The 22,526-nt window shown below is 40.4% G+C and overlaps 1 protein-coding gene and 1 long non-coding RNA gene across 2 annotated transcripts in view; both read right to left on the bottom strand.

Annotated features, from left to right (window-relative positions):
- LOC131096935 (uncharacterized) overlaps positions 1–6,878 on the bottom strand; it is an 82,704-nt gene extending 75,826 nt beyond the window's left edge. The window contains exons 1-6 of the mRNA XM_058045569.1: positions 6,818–6,878; positions 5,185–5,245; positions 3,242–3,364; positions 2,438–2,853; positions 1,550–1,611; positions 591–618 (exon numbers count right to left, since the gene is read on the bottom strand). Of these exons, the coding sequence (XP_057901552.1) occupies positions 591–618; positions 1,550–1,611; positions 2,438–2,853; positions 3,242–3,364; positions 5,185–5,245; positions 6,818–6,878 (751 nt within the window). The remainder of the gene's footprint in view (positions 1–590; positions 619–1,549; positions 1,612–2,437; positions 2,854–3,241; positions 3,365–5,184; positions 5,246–6,817) is intronic.
- A 6,645-nt stretch (positions 6,879–13,523) lies between these two features.
- Positions 13,524–18,040, bottom strand: LOC131080425 (uncharacterized). Its single transcript, XR_009114163.1, has 3 exons — positions 17,963–18,040; positions 17,146–17,203; positions 13,524–13,581 (listed from the first exon to the last, which is right to left on the bottom strand). It is a non-coding gene; the product is annotated as an uncharacterized LOC131080425 (long non-coding RNA).
- Between the last annotated feature and the right edge of the window lie 4,486 nt (positions 18,041–22,526).

The following is a 22,526-nucleotide window of genomic DNA, read 5'->3' as shown; positions in this document are numbered from 1 at the left end:
CTTTATTATTTAGTCAGAAATTTCTTTCCTAGGATGACTTGAAAAACACATATTACCCATTTTTCTGCCTTTCTAGGGCATCTGAAATGGACTACACTACATTTAAAATTACAAAGATCAAGACTTTCTAGCATTTAAGACAACCATGCAAACTCCTTTCTGTAAGAGCTTCCAGGACATTCAGACCATGAAGTAGATTTGCAAAGATCAGCAAAATATTTATTCAAAGTAACTTCAAATACAGTATCTTTGAAAAAAAATCTAACTTTCTTTCCATGTTTTATCAGAGACTATAGCCACATTTTTGAATGACTTTGCCTCATTAGCCAAATGGAACAAGAAGTAAAGGTCAGGACCATCTGAAACTTTTTGTACCAGACCCTTATTTTACATCTCTACTTTGGGATTTCTTAGGCTGATTCAAAGCCTGTATCTGACCACTGTATGGACAAGGTTTTTGGCAGTGCTGTGGAGGAAGACTGGTGCTAGGCAGTGCTTTGTCCTCTTGTGCTCCAAATAAAAGTTTTTTTCATGAATGACATAAAATATTTAGACATTTTGCAATTGATTTTTTTTAAAAGAAACACTACCTCCTCTCCTTTGCTGTCGTCTAGTACGCTGCAAGAGAAAAAAAGTCAGAATAATCAAAGAATAGCAAAATAATTTTATCCATTGTATTCATTTACTTTGCTATAGCCCACAACTACAAATCCATTCCATTTTCTCAGGTTTCCCTGGCCTAACCAGAAAAGCCACAAGTATCTTGTAAAACTTACCTGATCATTCACTTTTTCCCTTCCTGTTGCCGCTAAAGTCACTGCAAGAACATACCTGCGCCCACAGAAGAGGCTGAGACACAGAATTTCCCTCACAGTCTTTTATGGATTTGGTTGGGAAACCTGGGCGCCAAGGCTTAGTGGACTGTGCATAAGGCATTACCAGGAGTGGAAAGGGAACCCTAAATACAGCCTCTTCTTGGTCTCCATTAATCCACTCATGCTGCCTCAGACTGAACTGCATTCCTCATCATGCCCTCACTGTGTGGGGCTCAGAACAGCTCCTGTGTTACTGCCAAGGCACGCCATACAGGCCATGGGTTTACCTGACACACTGACCGGTGAGACTGCAAAGATTCTTTAAATATTTGGCATTATTTCACAGGGGAAAAAATACAGAAACCAAAGATGAAACCAGAAACCCCTGCTGAATCAAAGAACAAAGATAAATGGATTCAATGCATTAACTGCACGGAATGCATTCTGAGGAGTTCCAAAAACACACATTCCCAACAGATAGCAATTGAAAGAAAAAATTTCTCCAGGTTTACAAGTGGTGCTAACCACTGATAAATAGTCATCTATTTAGCCAGATGCATCGGAAACACCTAAACTATCCTAAAACTCTATTGTAAAGCAGGTGATGACCTTCTCAATACCTCTGAAAATATTCGATAGCATGGCAAGATTAGAATATAATCCTATCTATCTATCCATCCACAAAGAAATACTGCTGCATTTTGGCTGCATGGTAGGACTGTACTATTAAATACCGTAAATCCTTTCTTGCAGGTTTTAGCATCTTTCCTTGACGTACGGTCCTGTCGTTTAGGTCCTAGAAAAAAACAAAAAGTAAAAATATTACCACTTATCATTATACCATCTATACTGAATATCACTCTAACAAACATTTAGGAACAACATATTACAGAATAACAAAACATTAGCAAATCTGAACTGTCTGCCACCACGTTTGCTGAAATAAAAATTTAAAGGAAAACAAACCAGGAGAATACGGCAATTCAAGCTGAGAAGTCACGCAAGAGAAAAAAGAGCATCACATGCTGAGTCCAGCAAGACTGAGCTAAAATCCCAAGAGCATTACAGCCCCTTATTCAAGCAAGAGGAGAAAAGAGGCAAAAGATTTTAGGTTCTAGATTTTAGTCAATGAATGCAGACTCCATGGTATCTGAGGTTAGTTAAAGCCATAACTAAGGCTCTACGGGACCGAGATCCATACTCCTTCCATTTTGAACAGAGATCACTAACCCAAAAGAACAACCAATCCTTTACCAATGCAAAGCTGTCTATTACAGTACTCTTGAATGCTTCCTTCCTCTCCCATTGGATAATGTGTATGAAATGCAAGCCTGCCAGTCTGTAAAAACCTTTGGTGCACAAGTGGTAGTTCCCCGATCTCTCCAGGAAGTTATAAAAACTGAGACGGCAATTCATGAACGTGGTAGTTCTTATAGGGCTTCATTTTAGGTGAAGAGGAAGAAGGCCACTCATGGAAGTGATTTTCTGGGAAGAGCTGCTGAAAGCTTCTCCTGGGCCTGGCAAAACTAATTGCCGGCTGGCTCTGAGAAGAGGCATGCCGCTAAGCCAGTTAGAGAAGCTGGTAACGCCTCTATGCCAACGTATTTAAGCAGCAGAAACACCGCGAGAAGCTCTCGATCTCTGCGCTCTCCGAGGAGTGGCGCCGCTCCCTTTCCTTTCCTGGTGGAGCCTGCAGGGCCGTGCTGCGGGCCCGTCCGGCACGGCGAGGAACCACGCGGCCGACACCAGTGCCGGGAGCGGCCGCGTGGCCGGGAACGCGCGGCTGGAATTGGCGACCAGGGCGCTGCTGTCTTGGCAGGGCTCGCAAGGAACTCGGTTCCCTTGGCCGCTCCTGGGCAGCCGTGCTGCAGACAGACGGGCCAGGGCGGCGGCGGCTTTTCCTTCGCACCGCCCACGTGACGAGAAGGCGCAAAATGGAGCCGGCGGGGACCTCGCCCTCACAGCGAGCAATTCTATCGCGCAGAGCCCGGACGGGATCCGCCTTTCAACACTGCAGAACTCTGCAAAATCTTCTCGACTGATAGCACGTGAGAACAGACGAACCTACAAACACCAACTCTCTCCCAGATCCAAAAAAAAGGAAGAGTGAAGACATCTGGGGAACACAAGAGTGACACTAAAGCCGGTGCAAAGAAGGGATGGGGACAAGAAGAGCCCCAGGCCTCAGAGCTGAAATTCTTCTACAAGCTGTGGTGAACATTAGAATACTACAAATTATTTCCCTGTAATTAATGAAGTAGCTAGAAGGATGGAGAATGCTCCCGAATCCCATGACAAAGAAGCGCTCAGGCTAGAATGTGGACGTGCTGAGAAGCTGTGATCTGTGAGAGGCCTGAGCAGAGAGAGAGAGAGGTAGAACAACCCTTGCTTTCAGAGACAGAGGAAGAGGACACTTGCTTTTATACTACAACAGCTCATCCTTAAAAATTGCAGCCCATGAACTAATGGCCCAGGGGCACAAGGCAGTTGTGAGAAGACCACTCTGCCCGTTGACACTCGTCAAAGCAGGTTTCAGGTGTGACTGCAACCTGTAAAAATTCAAACCACAATAAAAAGATCACAGAAAATTCCCTCCCATCTCCCATAGAAAGGACCCCATGGCATAGCAAGAGACTCCTCTCCCTAAGTGAACTGAAACAGAAGTTTTACAAGCCACACACTCACCAAAACCCCCATACTTTTCTCTTCCTATGCTCTCAGTGAGAAATAAAAAAAGGCAGGGGATGGTTGGGGGGGGGGTAGGTAAAAGTACTCTAAAGGTTTTAATTCTCATTATCATCTTTTTGATTGTGTAAATAAAATTTCCTTCATACCTTTTAAAGTGTTTTTCTCCAATTCCTTATCTCACCCCACAAGCTTTTTAATTCTTCTCTCCTCCTCCTATGCTCAACCACAGCAGAGCAGAAAGAATGGTTTTCTTTGGTAGATGCACTGGCTTTTAGCCAGCACCAAGCCCTGACGTATCATAATCTTCATTTCAGTGATAATAAAATCTGCCAGAAACATTTAATTTCCCAGAAAAGCCACCAAGATACTAAGTCACAAGTCCCACTCAAACCCATATTTATATAGAATCTATTTTAAAACAATAGCATGCTTCCCCTCAATGAGCTTTCCATAAGCATTATTGCCCTTTAACGCATCAACCATCACAATGAAAAACTGGATAAATATTGTCATGGGCCCACATGGTTTGGATTCATGTTAGCCACATGGGAACATGCAATGACAAGTTAAGTAAACTGTCTACCTACTACGCCCTGGTGCTTGGCAGAGCAGTAATTAATCAGAGCAGTATTCAGAATACTAAGTGGACACAAAAAGACACTATCCATTCAAGCCCACCAATCCCTTTGCTTCCTCTCAGTCTTCTCCATTTTGATACTACCTACAAGTCACCCATACATTATCCATTTGTTTACCCTGAACCTTGCTAATAACCATTGTCTTGTCCAAAACTGGGCATGCAATAAACTAAAAGTGCACAAGGAGTAAACAATTGGTATTATACTGTACATATGAAACAACACACCTTTGTGAAGCTTAGTAAAATACAGTATCCGTGGCACTTAAATATTGTGCAGCTGCCAACACTTGCATGGCTTAGTAAGTCTGCACATACAGTATGCAAACATTGTAGCTTTAAGGAGTTCTTACTGTCAGGTCTATGGTAGGAGGAGGAGGAGGAGGAGGAGAAGGAGCTCATAATCGTTTTATTGGATGCTGCTATGAAAATACCAGAGTCTGAAGCACTTCACTCATTTATCCCACGAGTGCAAAAGGCAAAGGAACTTACAGAAGCCAAGCTACAGGTGCGTCTGAAATATTTTTCTAGCTATCATTGAGCAGGCCGAGAAAAATGGCATGCTTTTTAAATTGGCAGACATTATTTCATCATTCAAATGCTTATTTGCAGCCATCCTCACAAATCAAAGTAGGAAACATTTCCATCGACAGGGAAGAAATTGCCAGCCTTAGAGGCAGCTAAGTAGATGAGCAAGCTAATTGAATACCACAATATATAAACCCAAAGCTAATCATATACTTTACTTCAACTCCTCTTTCAGCCATTAATGCTGGGTACTTCCAAGCTATAGCTTAGACCAAGAAAAACACTGGAAGTTTTCATTTGCTCAAGAATCAAAAATGTTGAATGTTGAATACCAGCAGAAAATATTACAAAAAGCCAGTCAAAATTTTCAGCCAGTAATTAAAGCAACCAAGTAATTCTATGGAAATACAAAGGCAAAACCTCCCCAAAAATGAAACACTTTTCCTAAACAATATTAATGAATCCAAATTTTTTAAAGAAATACATTTGAACAACAGACAAAAGACTTAATTGTACCAAGTAGTTCTTGCCCTGGCAAAGTTGAACGACGACTTTTTGACGAACTTGGAGTTGGTACCTGAAAAACATAAAAAGAAAAAAACAATCTAACATTCTGAGCTTTTTGCATGCTAAACATATCATCAAAACCTTACTTGTGACTTCCTTGCCTCTTGCTGTTCTGGGTCATGTACAGTTATGGCCTTTTAAGGGCTCAGCCAAGTTCAGACAAAATGGAAAACATCTAGTCTAAGGCTTCAGTAGGAAGTTTTAGGAGTTACTAGTTTATTCTTGGAAAGCTATTCATCATTTTTTTCAACTTATACATTGCATGTCATGTACTAATCCCTACCCCAAATATAAGAATTTATCCATGGATATATATCTACACACACACACACACACACACACACACACACTTGAGTAATCTACACATCTCTGGCAGCTCCAGCAGAAAAGAGAAGCTGTATCCTGACACTTCACCTCTGACCTTCCTTGCTCCCCAAATCAAAACAAAGCTAATTCTTTTGCTTTGAGCCTCTACAAAGCTCAGATTTACACTTTGAAGAAAACTGACAGCTCAAAGATCAACCTGCACATCAGGGCTCCAAGAATAACATATAAAAGTAAAAAAAAAAACGGAAAATACATTTCAAAAACATTGGCTCTGTTTCTTACATTTCATAGCTCTCAAAACCCCCAGATCCTACAATATCTACACAGACATCAAGCAGAAGAACAATGGGAGAAGCACAGAGAAGTTGTGTCAGAATGCATTTAACTGCTGCCCAGGTCAAGAGCTTTGATTTTATTCTAACTAGCTAATGACTTAGAATAGGAGAAATATCTTAACGTTATCCATTTGGGAATATTTCTCTCATCACTTTGTAATATCACATCCACTGGAACTCTTTTTTTCTTCAGGTTTTGTCCATCATCTACATTCAGATTCTTAGAGGAAAACAAAATTATTAAAACACATAAAACTTATTGGCACAGGCAACTCCAAACTGACTATTCTGATTTACTGCAAACTAGTGTTCTTCAGATCACAATATATGCAACCTGCATAAAGTTATTTTTAATGTACACATTTTAAGCAAAAATCTGCCTCCACACGTACCCCCCAGCAAAAAAAAAAAAAACCCTATAATTCCATAGAAGGAACAATCTGTGAAGATATATAAAAAGGGATAATAAACAAGAATATTCAGGGAACAGCAAACACTGCCTTAAAGATCCTCTGATAAAAACCAACAAAAATCCCAAACAAAAAAAGAAAGGAGAAAGAAAGAAAAATGGCTACAAAACTCTGACAATGACACCTGCAAATCTCTACTTGTATTCCCAACATCCTGTGGGAAGCCATATACAAATTAAGGCCTATTCTGCAACGACCCTCAATGTAGAACCTCAGAGAATTTTGTAATAAAAGGCAATTCATTAGTCAAACTGTCACTTTCTGAAGCAGATTCAATTAGCTGTTGTCAGAGAGTGGACACCAGCACAGTGCTAGACAAGTGAGGAAAGCAAATCCCATTTTTGGCAACGCTATTGAAGCTAGCAAACACCAGGTTTAAAATGGCTTCACAAACACAAAGTGCATGTTGTATTTTTCCTCAACACTGTAAATAGTCCGGCTAGACCTAACCATGGTCTAGTTTGGGAAGCAACAGCAGAAGATTCCAGCCTGCTTTTGTTATGGCAGCCATTACTGCTCATTTACCATTTCCTTCAAACCATGTAACCCACTTACGCTAGACCCCCAGGTGAACAACCATTCTTTTTATAAGCGTTTTCACCTTAAGATCCATCTGGTTTCTCTTTTTCCTTAACTAGAAAAGCCTTTCTCAGGGCTGCCTGCTGATGCAGTACACTGTAGGCCTTTCTCTGGCCCACTGCTATTAGCAAGACAATAACATCACTTGTCATTGGTCTCTGTGACACTAATTATTGAACCCCTCACTTGCCAAAAATGTGCATTAAAATGCAGACAATATCAAGTCCTCTGCTGACTGCATCAGCTCATCAGGCAGGTGTAAACAACTCAAATAGTTAACAGCTTCCATCGAATGACTACATTCTATTGGACACCCAAAAGTTTTACCTTGAGATGAATTCCTTCAAATTTTCTTCCTACGGAGGCTACATCACCACCTTCTTCACCTGCAATTTGAAGGTAAATATTAAATCAAATATAGCTGAACTCAAAACAGAAATGTTTTTAAGCACACACTCAGGGTTAAGAAACTTTGTTTGCCATCAGTTCTTTACGATTTATATTAAATACTTCAGGGAGTGAAACATTTTTAAAGCTCTTTCTTTTGAGGCTCTCCAAGATTCATTAATCATTAATGAACCATCCCCACTACATTCCTAAATATGCCAACAGGATTTTCTCTCACGCTTCCCCTTAGTAGCTTCCTGTTGCCAAGACCACCTCAGGACTCACAAAGTCCTGAGAAATAAGACTTGAGAATATGAAAAAGCAAGACAGACTCTGGTCACTCAGTTTTAGGTATTCTATTCTGTGGGTGGTTTGGTGAATGGAATGCAACAAAATATTGTTTTCCTCGATGTAGGCAGACCTTCCAATTCATCATTAGCTAAAATCAGTCGTCCATGAGCATCAAATATATGACTGCATTTTCAGCCCTGCTTTCTGAACTGCCCTGCACTCACCAGAGGGAAGGAAAAAGGAGAGGGGAATAACCCTGGGAACCGTGAGTGAAAGAAATCTTGGTTACGGTACTACCACATCACTGCCTCGTCATACTACTCTTAAATTGCTACTTCTCTTTCTGCCATACAATCTTCTTCCTCCAGCACTACTGGGCACAAACCTGTCAGATTGCTTCCTAAATGTTCATCCACATGAACAGACTGGACTGCTACAGAAATGGGCGCTTCTTGAGATAAAGGGAACAACTCCTGTCTCACAGAATGGCTGACCCCATCACATCAATTTTAAATTATTAACAAATAGCTTGCATCAGAGCATGAGTTGATTTGTATACAAGTGGAAAATTCTCCTACGCGTGAGTCCTCCAAAATCTAGTTTTAGCATATCCTCAATGTGCTGGCAATCATACTTTCAAATCACAGGATCTTCAGTAATTAGCAGTGGGCCATGGCACAGAATGGAAAACTAAAAGTATTCTCTCCAGGGAATGCAAAAGTGGTCTTCAAGGCCAAAAGGGAAATTCACTAACACCTTTGCACCTCAAAGGGAAAACAGAGAGGAAGAAAGACAACTTCCACCTTCCTCTCTCAAAACTATGACCTTTATTACAGAAAGCTATTTCACAGGAGGTGCATCCAAAACACTATCATTCTCTATCCCTTTCTCCAAATTAATTCAGTCCTCTGTGACAGCATCCTGCTGGATACAAGAAATTGTTAGATTTACTCTGCCATGCTACTTCCTGAGAAAGCAAGAAATGGTAATCCTAATAACTTTCCCTATTAAGGACAGACTTGCTGGCCCAGGTGAGAGCTGCTCCACTTGACTTTTACCTGCTGTAGACAAGCTTTGCACACTTTCAACACAAAAATAGTGTTTAGTACCTGGAAGAATCTCTGCCTTCCCTGACTAGTGTGAAGTATTCTATATGAATACTAAAAATGGAGAACACCTGCCAAAACTAAAACTTTCGTTAAAACACCTAAGGACTGATTTCTTCCCTTAAGTTAGTGAGCCCTATTGGTAAGCTTTTATGTATCAAAAAGCCACCAAAACCCAACCAAGAAAAAAGCGCCCTGAAAACACCCAACCAACTACCAACAGCCAGAACACCACAGTGCACTCAGTTTTTCATGGGAAGAATCTAGAGTCTACATCTTACAGGATGTGGAGACAGCTGGAACTCACAGAGGTTTCTACAAATCCTCACCAGACGCTTCGCAGACCATTCGTAAGAGGAGGAGAAGCTCATAATCATTTTATTGGATGCTGCTATGAAAATACCAGAGTCTGAAGCACTTCACTCATTTATCCCACGAGTGCAAAAGGCAAAGGAACTTACAGAAGCCAAGCTACAGGTGTCTCTGAAGTCTTTTTCCCAGTTTTCATTGAGGAGGCCGAAAAAATGGCCTGCTTTCTAAATTGGCAGAAATTACTTCATCATTCAAATGCTTATTTTGAAGCTATCCTCACAAATGACAGTAGGAAACATTTCCCTCAACAGGGAAGAAATGGCCAGCCTTAGAGGCAGCTATGTGGATGAGCAAGCTAACTGAATAGCAGCATAGGGAAACCCCAAGCTAACCATACTCTAGTACAACTTCCCTTTCAGCCATTATCTGCTGGCTACTGCCCTGCCATAGCTGAATCTATGAAAAACACTGCAAGTTTTCATTTGCTCTAGAATCAAACTGTTGAATAATACCAGGTATAAATACTTTTAAAAAGTCAAAGGCAGCTCCCACTAAGTAATGCAATCCAATAATTATTTGGGAATACAAGGTCAAAACCTCACTATCTTCCATTTTCTCAACAAAGTTCAAGAAAGGGTAGACAAGCAGTACATGAAAGAACCCACCTGTATCAGATGTATCTGCACCAGAGTTCTCAGAAGATTCCTTAAAAGCACATGAAAGGAATTTTAATACCTGGTGTAGCTTAAACTATATTCATTAGCCCATAGCATTTTCTGCTTTCACTACTTGCTCAGTTCTTGCGGGGTGGTGGGAGTAAAACAAATGAAGGTGTATCCCACAAATTGTGACCAAATCACACCATCTTTATTAACAAGTCTATACACAAACTTACTTTGAGTCCAAAGAAGCTATTCTAGACCACCCAGATTGTACAAATAGTCATTTAAAAAGTTAGACCCACATATTGCCTAACTAAAAAGGCACTTGATGGTGAAGAGCCCAGATCCAACTGCTCTCTCTCCTCCTTCAAAAAAAACCCTAATAAAACAGCTGAAAACCAGTACAGATATCGTGGCACAGGACCACCTGCTCATAAATGATTTCTTAGCTTTTGACTCCACAAATACATTTTCCCAAAGAGGCCAACATAGGACAGTTGGGGTTGGAAGGGACCTTAAAAATCATCTAGAACCAACCCCCTCTGTGATGGCCACATTGCTCAAAGGCTCACCCAGCCTGGCCTGCAACACTCCATCAAAACAGATGCAATGCAGCACCCATACCTGGCGTGCCGGTGAGTTCTCATCTTCAGGATCATGGCTCTGCCCCTCTGATATTTTGTAGCATGAATGGGAGAGGAAAATAAAAACTGCATTACTTTCATAATACTCACCCTCTCTTCCTATTTCTGTTTTCAATTTCTTTTATTTTTCCCTCTATTTACATCCTATCACCAGTGGCTCTAGTAATTGGTTTCTTTTTCTCACTCCCTCTGGCCAATCACACTACAATGAAACACAAACCAAAGTACTCCAGCACACTTTTGGTCACTATTGAACAGTGCAGAAAACCTGTTTTGTGTGCTTCATGTTCAAGGCACTTGTGCATATCTTCTAGCATGGTGTGTGCTACTTTTACAGCAGAGTGCAATATCCTTGGTTGGCTCAAGCAGCTTTCAAAATTGTCTCTTCAGCATTTGATTATTGCAAAGGAAGTCTATTACTCTGAACTTCTTTGCATGAAATTGAAGAAATTTCACTTCTAGCCCTAATTTGTCAGACACTTTTCTCAGTGGTCAACCCTACCTGCTATCATCTGAGAGTTAATTAATTCCTTCTTCTGTTAATTAATTAAATGAAGTATACAGCCAATAAAGTGCACAGGACAAGTCCTGTATACAAACTGCCATCTTTCTCCCAAGTCTGGATGCAGACCACTGATAATTATTCAAAGCACAATTTTCCAACCAGTGGCTATAAAACCACTCTCTCATCAAATCCAACAAGCACGTAACTAGAAGGCTCTGGCTTAAGCTTGTAACCTTCTCTGGAAATTAATCTTCATGATTTTTGCAAAACACTACTGTAACACCTCCTTAACAACATATTCTTTTAGAAGCCAGAGTGCCTCTTCCAAACATATCTGGATTGGGAACAGATGGCATTAGAAGAATAAAGTGGTGTCCAGTTGAAATCCCTTACTGAGCAAGGTCTAAGAAGCACCACAAAGCCCATTTTGTTCCCAAAAAACTCTCAAGGAAAAAAAGGCAATTTATGTAGCTGATATATCACCAAAATATCACTTCTCTGGGAGGCTGAAATTTATTCTACCTGCTCTTCCTTCACTGAGAGCTGCCATAGATGAAAAAACAAAAAAGTCCACCACTCAAAGGACTGTCACATTTGAATCAGTAAAGCTTGATGAAGGTGCTGGACATGCCACCCAAATAGGAAAACTTAAACCTAGCAAAATGCAGAATTGTGAGTTGGAAAAAAACAACACGAGGTATATTCTAAGGGGAGGCGTCCATTGATCGGTATTTGCTTAATGTTCAGACTTCCTAGCACAAACCTTTATGTATCCTAATTTAAAACACTTAGGTCTACTTAAGAGTAAGTGAGTAAATCAAATCTGTACATTAGCATTACATCCATAGTCAGACATATCTGTTTTGGGCTTGGGTTTAAGGTCTATGGGCTGCTTTGATTTTTGGGTTTTTTTAAGGCTAACAGCAACCCAAACCAGACAGTTCATATGTTGTCATGTGTCTTTGTGTTTCAATTCAACAAAGCCAGAGCAATGTATGGTTTTCTTAAGCTGGAAAAAATCTGCAATATTCTATTTTTTATGGAATATATAAATATACAACGGAAAATACAAATTTACTCAAGCTTACGTTGTTCATAAGAAAGTTGTTCATCCAACTTTATTATTTAGTCAGAAATTTCTTTCCTAGGATGACTTGAAAAACACATATTACCCATTTTTCTGCCTTTCTAGGGCATCTGAAATGGACTACACTACATTTAAAATTACAAAGATCAAGACTTTCTAGCATTTAAGACAACCATGCAAACTCCTTTCTGTAAGAGCTTCCAGGACATTCAGACCATGAAGTAGATTTGCAAAGATCAGCAAAATATTTATTCAAAGTAACTTCAAATACAGTATCTTTGAAAAAAAATCTAACTTTCTTTCCATGTTTTATCAGAGACTATAGCCACATTTTTGAATGACTTTGCCTCATTAGCCAAATGGAACAAGAAGTAAAGGTCAGGACCATCTGAAACTTTTTGTACCAGACCCTTATTTTACATCTCTACTTTGGGATTTCTTAGGCTGATTCAAAGCCTGTATCTGACCACTGTATGGACAAGGTTTTTGGCAGTGCTGTGGAGGAAGACTGGTGCTAGGCAGTGCTTTGTCCTCTTGTGCTCCAAATAAAAGTTTTTTTCATGAATGACATAAAATATTTAGACATTTTGCAATTGATTTTTTTTAAAAGAAACACTACCTCCTCTCCTTTGCTGTCGTCTAGTACGCTGCAAGAGAAAAAAAGTCAGAATAATCAAAGAATAGCAAAATAATTTTATCCATTGTACTCATTTACTTTGTTATAGCCCACAACTACAAATCCATTCCATTTTCTCAGGTTTCCCTGGCCTAACCAGAAAAGCCACAAGTATCTCGTAAAACTTACCTGATCATTCACTTTTTCCCTTCCTGTTGCCGCTAAAGTCACTGCAAGAACATACCTGCGCCCACAGAAGAGGCTGAGACACAGAATTTCCCTCACAGTCTTTTATGGATTTGGTTGGGAAACCTGGGCGCCAAGGCTTAGTGGACTGTGCACAAGGCATTACCAGGAGTGGAAAGGGAACCCTAAATACAGCCTCTTCTTGGTCTCCATTAATCCACTCATGCTGCCTCAGACTGAACTGCATTCCTCATCATGCCCTCACTGTGTGGGGCTCAGAACAGCTCCTGTGTTACTGCCAAGGCACGCCATAACAGGCCATGGGTTTACCTGACACACTGACCGGTGAGACTGCAAAGATTCTTTAAATATTTGGCATTATTTCACAGGGGAAAAAATACAGAAACCAAAGATGAAACCAGAAACCCCTGCTGAATCAAAGAACAAAGATAAATGGATTCAATGCATTAACTGCACGGAATGCATTCTGAGGAGTTCCAAAAACACACATTCCCAACAGATAGCAATTGAAAGAAAAAATTTCTCCAGGTTTACAAGTGGTGCTAACCACTGATAAATAGTCATCTATTTAGCCAGATGCATCGGAAACACCTAAACTATCCTAAAACTCTATTGTAAAGCAGGTGATGACCTTCTCAATACCTCTGAAAATATTCGATAGCATGGCAAGATTAGAATATAATCCTATCTATCTATCCATCCACAAAGAAATACTGCTGCATTTTGGCTGCATGGTAGGACTGTACTATTAAATACCGTAAATCCTTTCTTGCAGGTTTTAGCATCTTTCCTTGACGTACGGTCCTGTCGTTTAGGTCCTAGAAAAAAACAAAAAGTAAAAATATTACCACTTATCATTATACCATCTATACTGAATATCACTCTAACAAACATTTAGGAACAACATATTACAGAATAACAAAACATTAGCAAATCTGAACTGTCTGCCACCACGTTTGCTGAAATAAAAATTTAAAGGAAAACAAACCAGGAGAATACGGCAATTCAAGCTGAGAAGTCACGCAAGAGAAAAAAGAGCATCACATGCTGAGTCCAGCAAGACTGAGCTAAAATCCCAAGAGCATTACAGCCCCTTATTCAAGCAAGAGGAGAAAAGAGGCAAAAGATTTTAGGTTCTAGATTTTAGTCAATGAATGCAGACTCCATGGTATCTGAGGTTAGTTAAAGCCATAACTAAGGCTCTACGGGACCGAGATCCATACTCCTTCCATTTTGAACAGAGATCACTAACCCAAAAGAACAACCAATCCTTTACCAATGCAAAGCTGTCTATTACAGTACTCTTGAATGCTTCCTTCCTCTCCCATTGGATAATGTGTATGAAATGCAAGCCTGCCAGTCTGTAAAAACCTTTGGTGCACAAGTGGTAGTTCTCCGATCTCTCCAGGAAGTTATAAAAACTGAGATGGCAATTCATGAACGTGGTAGTTCTTATAGGGCTTCATTTTAGGTGAAGAGGAAGAAGGCCACTCATGGAAGTGATTTTCTGGGAAGAGCTGCTGAAAGCTTCTCCTGGGCCTGGCAAAACTAATTGCCGGCTGGCTCTGAGAAGAGGCATGCCGCTAAGCCAGTTAGAGAAGCTGGTAACGCCTCTATGCCAACGTATTTAAGCAGCAGAAACACCGCGAGAAGCTCTCGATCTCTGCGCTCTCCGAGGAGTGGCGCCGCTCCCTTTCCTTTCCTGGTGGAGCCTGCAGGGCCGCGCTGCGGGCCCGTCCGGCACGGCGAGGAACCACGCGGCCGACACCAGTGCCGGGAGCGGCCGCGTGGCCGGGAACGCGTGGCTGGAATTGGCGACCAGGGCGCTGCTGTCTTGGCAGGGCTCGCAAGGAACTCGGTTCCCTTGGCCGCTCCTGGGCAGCCGTGCTGCAGACAGACGGGCCAGGGCGGCGGCGGCTTTTCCTTCGCACCGCCCACGTGAAGAGAAGGCGCAAAATGGAGCCGGCGGGGACCTCGCCCTCACAGCGAGCAATTCTATTGCGCAGAGCCCGGACGGGATCCGCCTTTCAACACTGCAGAACTCTGCAAAATCTTCTCGACTGATAGCATGTGAGAACAGACGAACCTACAAACACCAACTCTCTCCCAGATCCAAAAAAAAGGAAGAGTGAAGACATCTGGGGAACACAAGAGTGACACTAAAGCCGGTGCAAAGAAGGGATGGGGACAAGAAGAGCCCCAGGCCTCAGAGCTGAAATTCTTCTACAAGCTGTGGTGAACATTAGAATACTACAAATTATTTCCCTGTAATTAATGAAGTAGCTAGAAGGATGGAGAATGCTCCCGAATCCCATGACAAAGAAGCGCTCAGGCTAGAATGTGGACGTGCTGAGAAGCTGTGATCTGTGAGAGGCCTGAGCAGAGAGAGAGAGAGGTAGAACAACCCTTGCTTTCAGAGACAGAGGAAGAGGGCACTTGCTTTTATACTACAACAGCTCATCCTTAAAAATTGCAGCCCATGAACTAATGGCCCAGGGGCACAAGGCAGTTGTGAGAAGACCACTCTGCCCGTTGACACTCGTCAAAGCAGGTTTCAGGTGTGACTGCAACCTGTAAAAATTCAAACCACAATAAAAAGATCACAGAAAATTCCCTCCCATCTCCCATAGAAAGGACCCCATGGCATAGCAAGAGACTCCTCTCCCTAAGTGAACTGAAACAGAAGTTTTACAAGCCACACACTCACCAAAACCCCCATACTTTTCTCTTCCTATGCTCTCAGTGAGAAATAAAAAAAGGCAGGGGATGGTTGGGGGGGGGGTAGGTAAAAGTACTCTAAAGGTTTTAATTCTCATTATCATCTTTTTGATTGTGTAAATAAAATTTCCTTCATACCTTTTAAAGTGTTTTTCTCCAATTCCTTATCTCACCCCACAAGCTTTTTAATTCTTCTCTCCTCCTCCTATGCTCAACCACAGCAGAGCAGAAAGAATGGTTTTCTTTGGTAGATGCACTGGCTTTTAGCCAGCACCAAGCCCTGACGTATCATAATCTTCATTTCAGTGATAATAAAATCTGCCAGAAACATTTAATTTCCCAGAAAAGCCACCAAGATACTAAGTCACAAGTCCCACTCAAACCCATATTTATATAGAATCTATTTTAAAACAATAGCATGCTTCCCCTCAATGAGCTTTCCATAAGCATTATTGCCCTTTAACGCATCAACCATCACAATGAAAAACTGGATAAATATTGTCATGGGCCCACATGGTTTGGATTCATGTTAGCCACATGGGAACATGCAATGACAAGTTAAGTAAACTGTCTACCTACTACGCCCTGGTGCTTGGCAGAGCAGTAATTAATCAGAGCAGTATTCAGAATACTAAGTGGACACAAAAAGACACTATCCATTCAAGCCCACCAATCCCTTTGCTTCCTCTCAGTCTTCTCCATTTTGATACTACCTACAAGTCACCCATACATTATCCATTTGTTTACCCTGAACCTTGCTAATAACCATTGTCTTGTCCAAAACTGGGCATGCAATAAACTAAAAGTGCACAAGGAGTAAACAATTGGTATTATACTGTACATATGAAACAACACACCTTTGTGAAGCTTAGTAAAATACAGTATCCGTGGCACTTAAATATTCTGCAGCTGCCAACACTTGCATGGCTTAGTAAGTCTGCACATACAGTATGCAAACATTGTAGCTTTAAGGAGTTCTTACTGTCAGGTCTATGGTAGGAGGAGGAGGAGAAGCAGCTCATAATCATTTTATTGGATGCTGCTATGAAAATACCAGAGTCTGAAGCACTTCACTCATTTATCCCACGAGTGCAAAAGGCAAAGGAACTTACAGAAGCCAAGCTACAGGTGCGTCTGAAATATTTTTCTAGCTATCATTGAGCAGGCCGAGAAAAATGGCATGCTTTTTAAATTGGCAGACATTACTTCATCATTCAAATGCTTATTTGCAGCCATCCTCACAAATCAAAGTAGGAAACATTTCCATCGACAGGGAAGAAATTGCCAGCCTTAGAGGCAGCTAAGTAGATGAGCAAGCTAATTGAATACCACAATACATAAACCCAAAGCTAATCATATACTTTACTTCAACTCCTCTTTCAGCCATTAATGCTGGGTACTTCCAAGCTATAGCTTAGACCAAGAAAAACACTGGAAGTTTTCATTTGCTCAAGAATCAAAAATGTTGAATGTTGAATACCAGCAGAAAATATTACAAAAAGCCAGTCAAAATCTTTGGCCAGTAATTAAAGCAACCAAGTAATTCTATGGAAATACAAAGGCAAAACCTCCCCAAAAATGAAACACTTTTCCTAAACAATATTGATGAATCCAAATTTTTTAAAGAAATACATTTGAACAACAGACAAAAGACTTAATTGTACCAAGTAGTTCTTGCCCCGGCAAAGTTGAACGACGACTTTTTGACGAACTTGTTGGTATCTGAAAAACATAAAAAGAAAAAAACAATCTAACATTCTGAGCCTTTTGCATGCTAAACATATCATCAAAACCTTACTTGTGACTTCCTTGCCTCTTGCTGTTCTGGGTCATGTACAGTTATGGCCTTTTAAGGGCTCAGCCAAGTTCAGACAAAATGGAAAACATCTAGTCTAAGGCTTCAGTAGGAAGTTTTAGGAGTTACTAGTTTATTCTTGGAAAGCTATTCATCATTTTTTCAACTTATACATTACATGTCATGTACTAATCCCTACCCCAAAGATAAGAATTTATCCATGGATATATAGCTACACACACACACACACACTTGAGTAATCTACACATCTCTGGCAGCTCCAGCAGAAAAGAGAAGCTGTATCCTGACACTTCACCTCTGACCTTCCTTGCTCCCCAAATCAAAACAAAGCTAATTCTTTTGCTTTGAGCCTCTACAAAGCTCAGATTTACACTTTGAAGAAAACTGACAGCTCAAAGATCAACCTGCACATCAGGGCTCCAAGAATAACATATAAAAGTAAAAAAAAAAAACGGAAAATACATTTCAAAAACATTTGCTCTGTTTCTTACATTTCATAGCTCTCAAAACCCCCAGATCCTACAATATCTACACAGACATCAAGCAGAAGAACAATGGGAGAAGCACAGAGAAGTTGTGTCAGAATGCATTTAACTGCTGCCCAGGTCAAGAGCTTTGATTTTATTCTAACTAGCTAATGACTTAGAATAGGAGAAATATCTTACCGTTATCCATTTGGGAATATTTCTCTCATCACCTTGTAATATCACATCCACTGGAACTCTTTTTTTCTTCAGGTTTTGTCCATCATCTACATTCAGATTCTTAGAGGAAAACAAAATTATTAAAACACATAAAACTTATTGGCACAGGCAACTCCAAACTGACTATTCTGATTTACTGCAAACTAGTGTTCTTCAGATCACAATATATGCAACCTGCATAAAGTTATTTTTAATGTACACATTTTAAGCAAAAATCTGCCTCCACACGTACCCCCCAGCAAAAAAAAAAAACCCTATAATTCCACAGAAGGAACAATCTGTGAAGATATATAAAAAGGGATAATAAACAAGAATATTCAGGGAACAGCAAACACTGCCTTAAAGATCCTCTGATAAAAACCAACAAAAATCCCAAACAAAAAAAGAAAGGAGAAAGAAAGAAAAATGGCTACAAAACTCTGACAATGACACCTGCAAATCTCTACTTGTATTCCCAACATCCTGTGGGAAGCCATATACAAATTAAGGCCTATTCTGCAACGACCCTCAATGTAGAACCTCAGAGAATTTTGTAATAAAAGGCAATTCATTAGTCAAACTGTCACTTTCTGAAGCAGATTCAATTAGCTGTTGTCAGAGAGTGGACACCAGCACAGTGCTAGACAAGTGAGGAAAGCAAATCCCATTTTTGGCAACGCTACTGAAGCTAGCAAACCACAGGATTAAAATGGCTTCACAAACACAAAGTGCATGTTGTATTTTTCCTCAACACTGTAAATAGTCTGGCTAGTCTTGACCATGGTCTAGTTTGGGAAGCAACAGCAGAAGATTCCAGCCTGCTTTTGTTATGGCAGCCATTACTGCTCATTTACCATTTCCTTCAAACCATGTAACCCACTTACGCTAGACCCCCAGGTGAACAACCATTCTTTTTATAAGCGTTTTCACCTTAAGATCCATCTGGTTTCTCTTTTTCCTTAGCTAGAAAAGCCTTTCTCAGGGCTGCCTGCTGATGCAGTACACTGTAGGCCTTTCTCTGGCCCACTGCTATTAGCAAGACAATAACATCACTTGTCATTGGTCTCTGTGACACTAATTATTGAACCCCTCACTTGCCAAAAATGTGCATTAAAATGCAGACAATATCAAGTCCTCTGCTGACTGCATCAGCTCATCAGGCAGGTGTAAACAACTCAAATAGTTAACAGCTTCCATCGAATGACTACATTCTATTGGACACCCAAAAGTTTTACCTTGAGATGAATTCCTTCAAATTTTCTTCCTACGGAGGCTACATCACCACCTTCTTCACCTGCAATTTGAAGGTAAATATTAAATCAAATATAGCTGAACTCAAAACAGAAATGTTTTTAAGCACACACTCAGGGTTAAGAAAACTTTGTTTGCCATCAGTTCTTTACGATTTATATTAAATACTTCAGGGAGTGAAACATTTTTAAAGCTCTTTCTTTTGAGGCTCTCCAAGATTCATTAATCATGAATGAACCATCCCCACTACATTCCTAAATATGCCAACAGGATTTTCTCTCACGCTTCCCCTTAGTAGCTTCCTGTTGCCAAGACCACCTCAGGACTCACAAAGTGAGAAATAAGACTTGAGAATATGAAAAAGCAAGACAGACTCTGGTCACTCAGTTTTAGGTATTCTATTCTGTGGGTGGTTTGGTGAATGGAATGCAACAAAATATTGTTTTCCTCGATGTAGGCAGACCTTCCAATTCATCATTAGCTAAAATCAGTCGTCCATGAGCATCAAATATATGACTGCATTTTCAGCCCTGCTTTCTGAACTGCCCTGCACTCACCAGAGGGAAGGAAAAAGGAGAGGGGAATAACCCTGGGAACCGTGAGTGAAAGAAATCTTGGTTACGGTACTACCACATCACTGCCTCGTCATACTACTCTTAAATTGCTACTTCTCTTTCTGCCATACAATCTTCTTCCTCCAGCACTACTGGGCACAAACCTGTCAGATTGCTTCCTAAATGTTCATCCACATGAACAGACTGGACTGCTACAGAAATGGGCGCTTCTTGAGATAAAGGGAACAACTCCTGTCTCACAGAATGGCTGACCCCATCACATCAATTTTAAATTATTAACAAATAGCTTGCATCAGAGCATGAGTTGATTTGTATACAAGTGGAAAATTCTCCTACGCGTGAGTCCTTCAAAATCTAGTTTTAGCATATCCTCAATGTGCTGGCAATCATACTTTCAAATCACAGGATCTTCAGTAATTAGCAGTGGGCCATGGCACAGAATGGAAAACTAAAAGTATTCTCTCCAGGGAATGCAAAAGTGGTCTTCAAGGCCAAAAGGGAAATTCACTAACACCTTTGCACCTCAAAGGGAAAACAGAGAGGAAGAAAGACAACTTCCACCTTCCTCTCTCAAAACTATGACCTTTATTACAGAAAGCTATTTCACAGGAGGTGCATCCAAAACACTATCATTCTCTATCCCTTTCTCCAAATTAATTCAGTCCTCTGTGATAGCATCCTGCTGGATACAAGAAATTGTTAGATTTACTCTGCCATGCTACTTCCTGAGAAAGCAAGAAATGGTAATCCTAATAACTTTCCCTATTAAGGACAGACTTGCTGGCCCAGGTGAGAGCTGCTCCACTTGACTTTTACCTGCTGTAGACAAGCTTTGCACTTTCAACACAAAAATAGTGTTTAGTACCTGGAAGAATCTCTGCCTTCCCTGACTAGTGTGAAGTATTCTATATGAATACTAAAAATGGAGAACACCTGCCAAAACTAAAACTTGCGTTAAAACACCTAAGGACTGATTTCTTCCCTTAAGTTAGTGAGCCCTATTGGTAAGCTTTTATGTATCAAAAAGCCACCAAAACCCAACCAAGAAAAAAGCGCCCTGAAAACACCCAACCAACTACCAACAGCCAGAACACCACAGTGCACTCAGTTTTTCATGGGAAGAATCTAGAGTCTACATCTTACAGGATGTGGAGACAGCTGGAACTCACAGAGGTTTCTACAAATCCTCACCAGACGCTTCGCAGACCATTCGTAAGAGGAGGAGAAGCTCATAATCATTTTATTGGATGCTGCTATGAAAATACCAGAGTCTGAAGCACTTCACTCATTTATCCCACGAGTGCAAAAGGCAAAGGAACTTACAGAAGCCAAGCTACAGGTGCGTCTGAAATATTTTTCTAGCTATCATTGAGCAGGCCGAGAAAAATGGCATGCTTTTTAAATTGGCAGACATTATTTCATCATTCAAATGCTTATTTGCAGCCATCCTCACAAATCAAAGTAGGAAACATTTCCCTCAACAGGGAAGAAATTGCCAGCCTTAGAGGCAGCTAAGTAGATGAGCAAGCTAATTGAATACCACAATATATAAACCCAAAGCTAATCATATACTTTACTTCAACTCCTCTTTCAGCCATTAATGCTGGGTACTTCCAAGCTATAGCTTAGACCAAGAAAAACACTGGAAGTTTTCATTTGCTCAAGAATCAAAAATGTTGAATGTTGAATACCAGCAGAAAATATTACAAAAAGCCAGTCAAAATCTTCGGCCAGTAATTAAAGCAACCAAGTAATTCTATGGAAATACAAAGGCAAAACCTCCCCAAAAATGAAACACTTTTCCTAAACAATATTAATGAATCCAAATTTTTTAAAGAAATACATTTGAACAACAGACAAAAGACTTAATTGTACCAAGTAGTTCTTGCCCTGGCAAAGTTGAACGACGACTTTTTGACGAACTTGGAGTTGGTACCTGAAAAACATAAAAAGAAAAAAACAATCTAACATTCTGAGCTTTTTGCATGCTAAACATATCATCAAAACCTTACTTGTGACTTCCTTGCCTCTTGCTGTTCTGGGTCATGTACAGTTATGGCCTTTTAAGGGCTCAGCCAAGTTCAGACAAAATGGAAAACATCTAGTCTAAGGCTTCAGTAGGAAGTTTTAGGAGTTACTAGTTTATTCTTGGAAAGCTATTCATCATTTTTTCAACTTATACATTACATGTCATGTACTAATCCCTACCCCAAAGATAAGAATTTATCCATGGATATATAGCTACACACACACACACACACACACACACACACACTTGAGTAATCTACACATCTCTGGCAGCTCCAGCAGAAAAGAGAAGCTGTATCCTGACACTTCACCTCTGACCTTCCTTGCTCCCCAAATCAAAACAAAGCTAATTCTTTTGCTTTGAGCCTCCACAAAGCTCAGATTTACACTTTTAAGAAAATTGACAGCTCAAAGATCAACCTGCACATCAGGGCTCCAAGAATAACATATAAAAGTAAAAAAAAAAAACGGAAAATACATTTCAAAAACATTGGCTCTGTTTCTTACATTTCATAGCTCTCAAAACCCCCAGATCCTACAATATCTACACAGACATCAAGCAGAAGAACAATGGGAGAAGCACAGAGAAGTTGTGTCAGAATGCATTTAACTGCTGCCCAGGTCAAGAGCTTTGATTTTATTCTAACTAGCTAATGACTTAGAATAGGAGAAATATCTTAACGTTATCCATT

Source organism: Melospiza georgiana, chromosome 2 (assembly GCF_028018845.1).
Source record: "Melospiza georgiana isolate bMelGeo1 chromosome 2, bMelGeo1.pri, whole genome shotgun sequence".
NCBI classification, from domain to species: Eukaryota; Metazoa; Chordata; class Aves; order Passeriformes; family Passerellidae; genus Melospiza; species Melospiza georgiana.
Note: the sequence above shows the minus strand (reverse complement) of the source record. Positions and strands in the feature narration are given on the sequence as shown.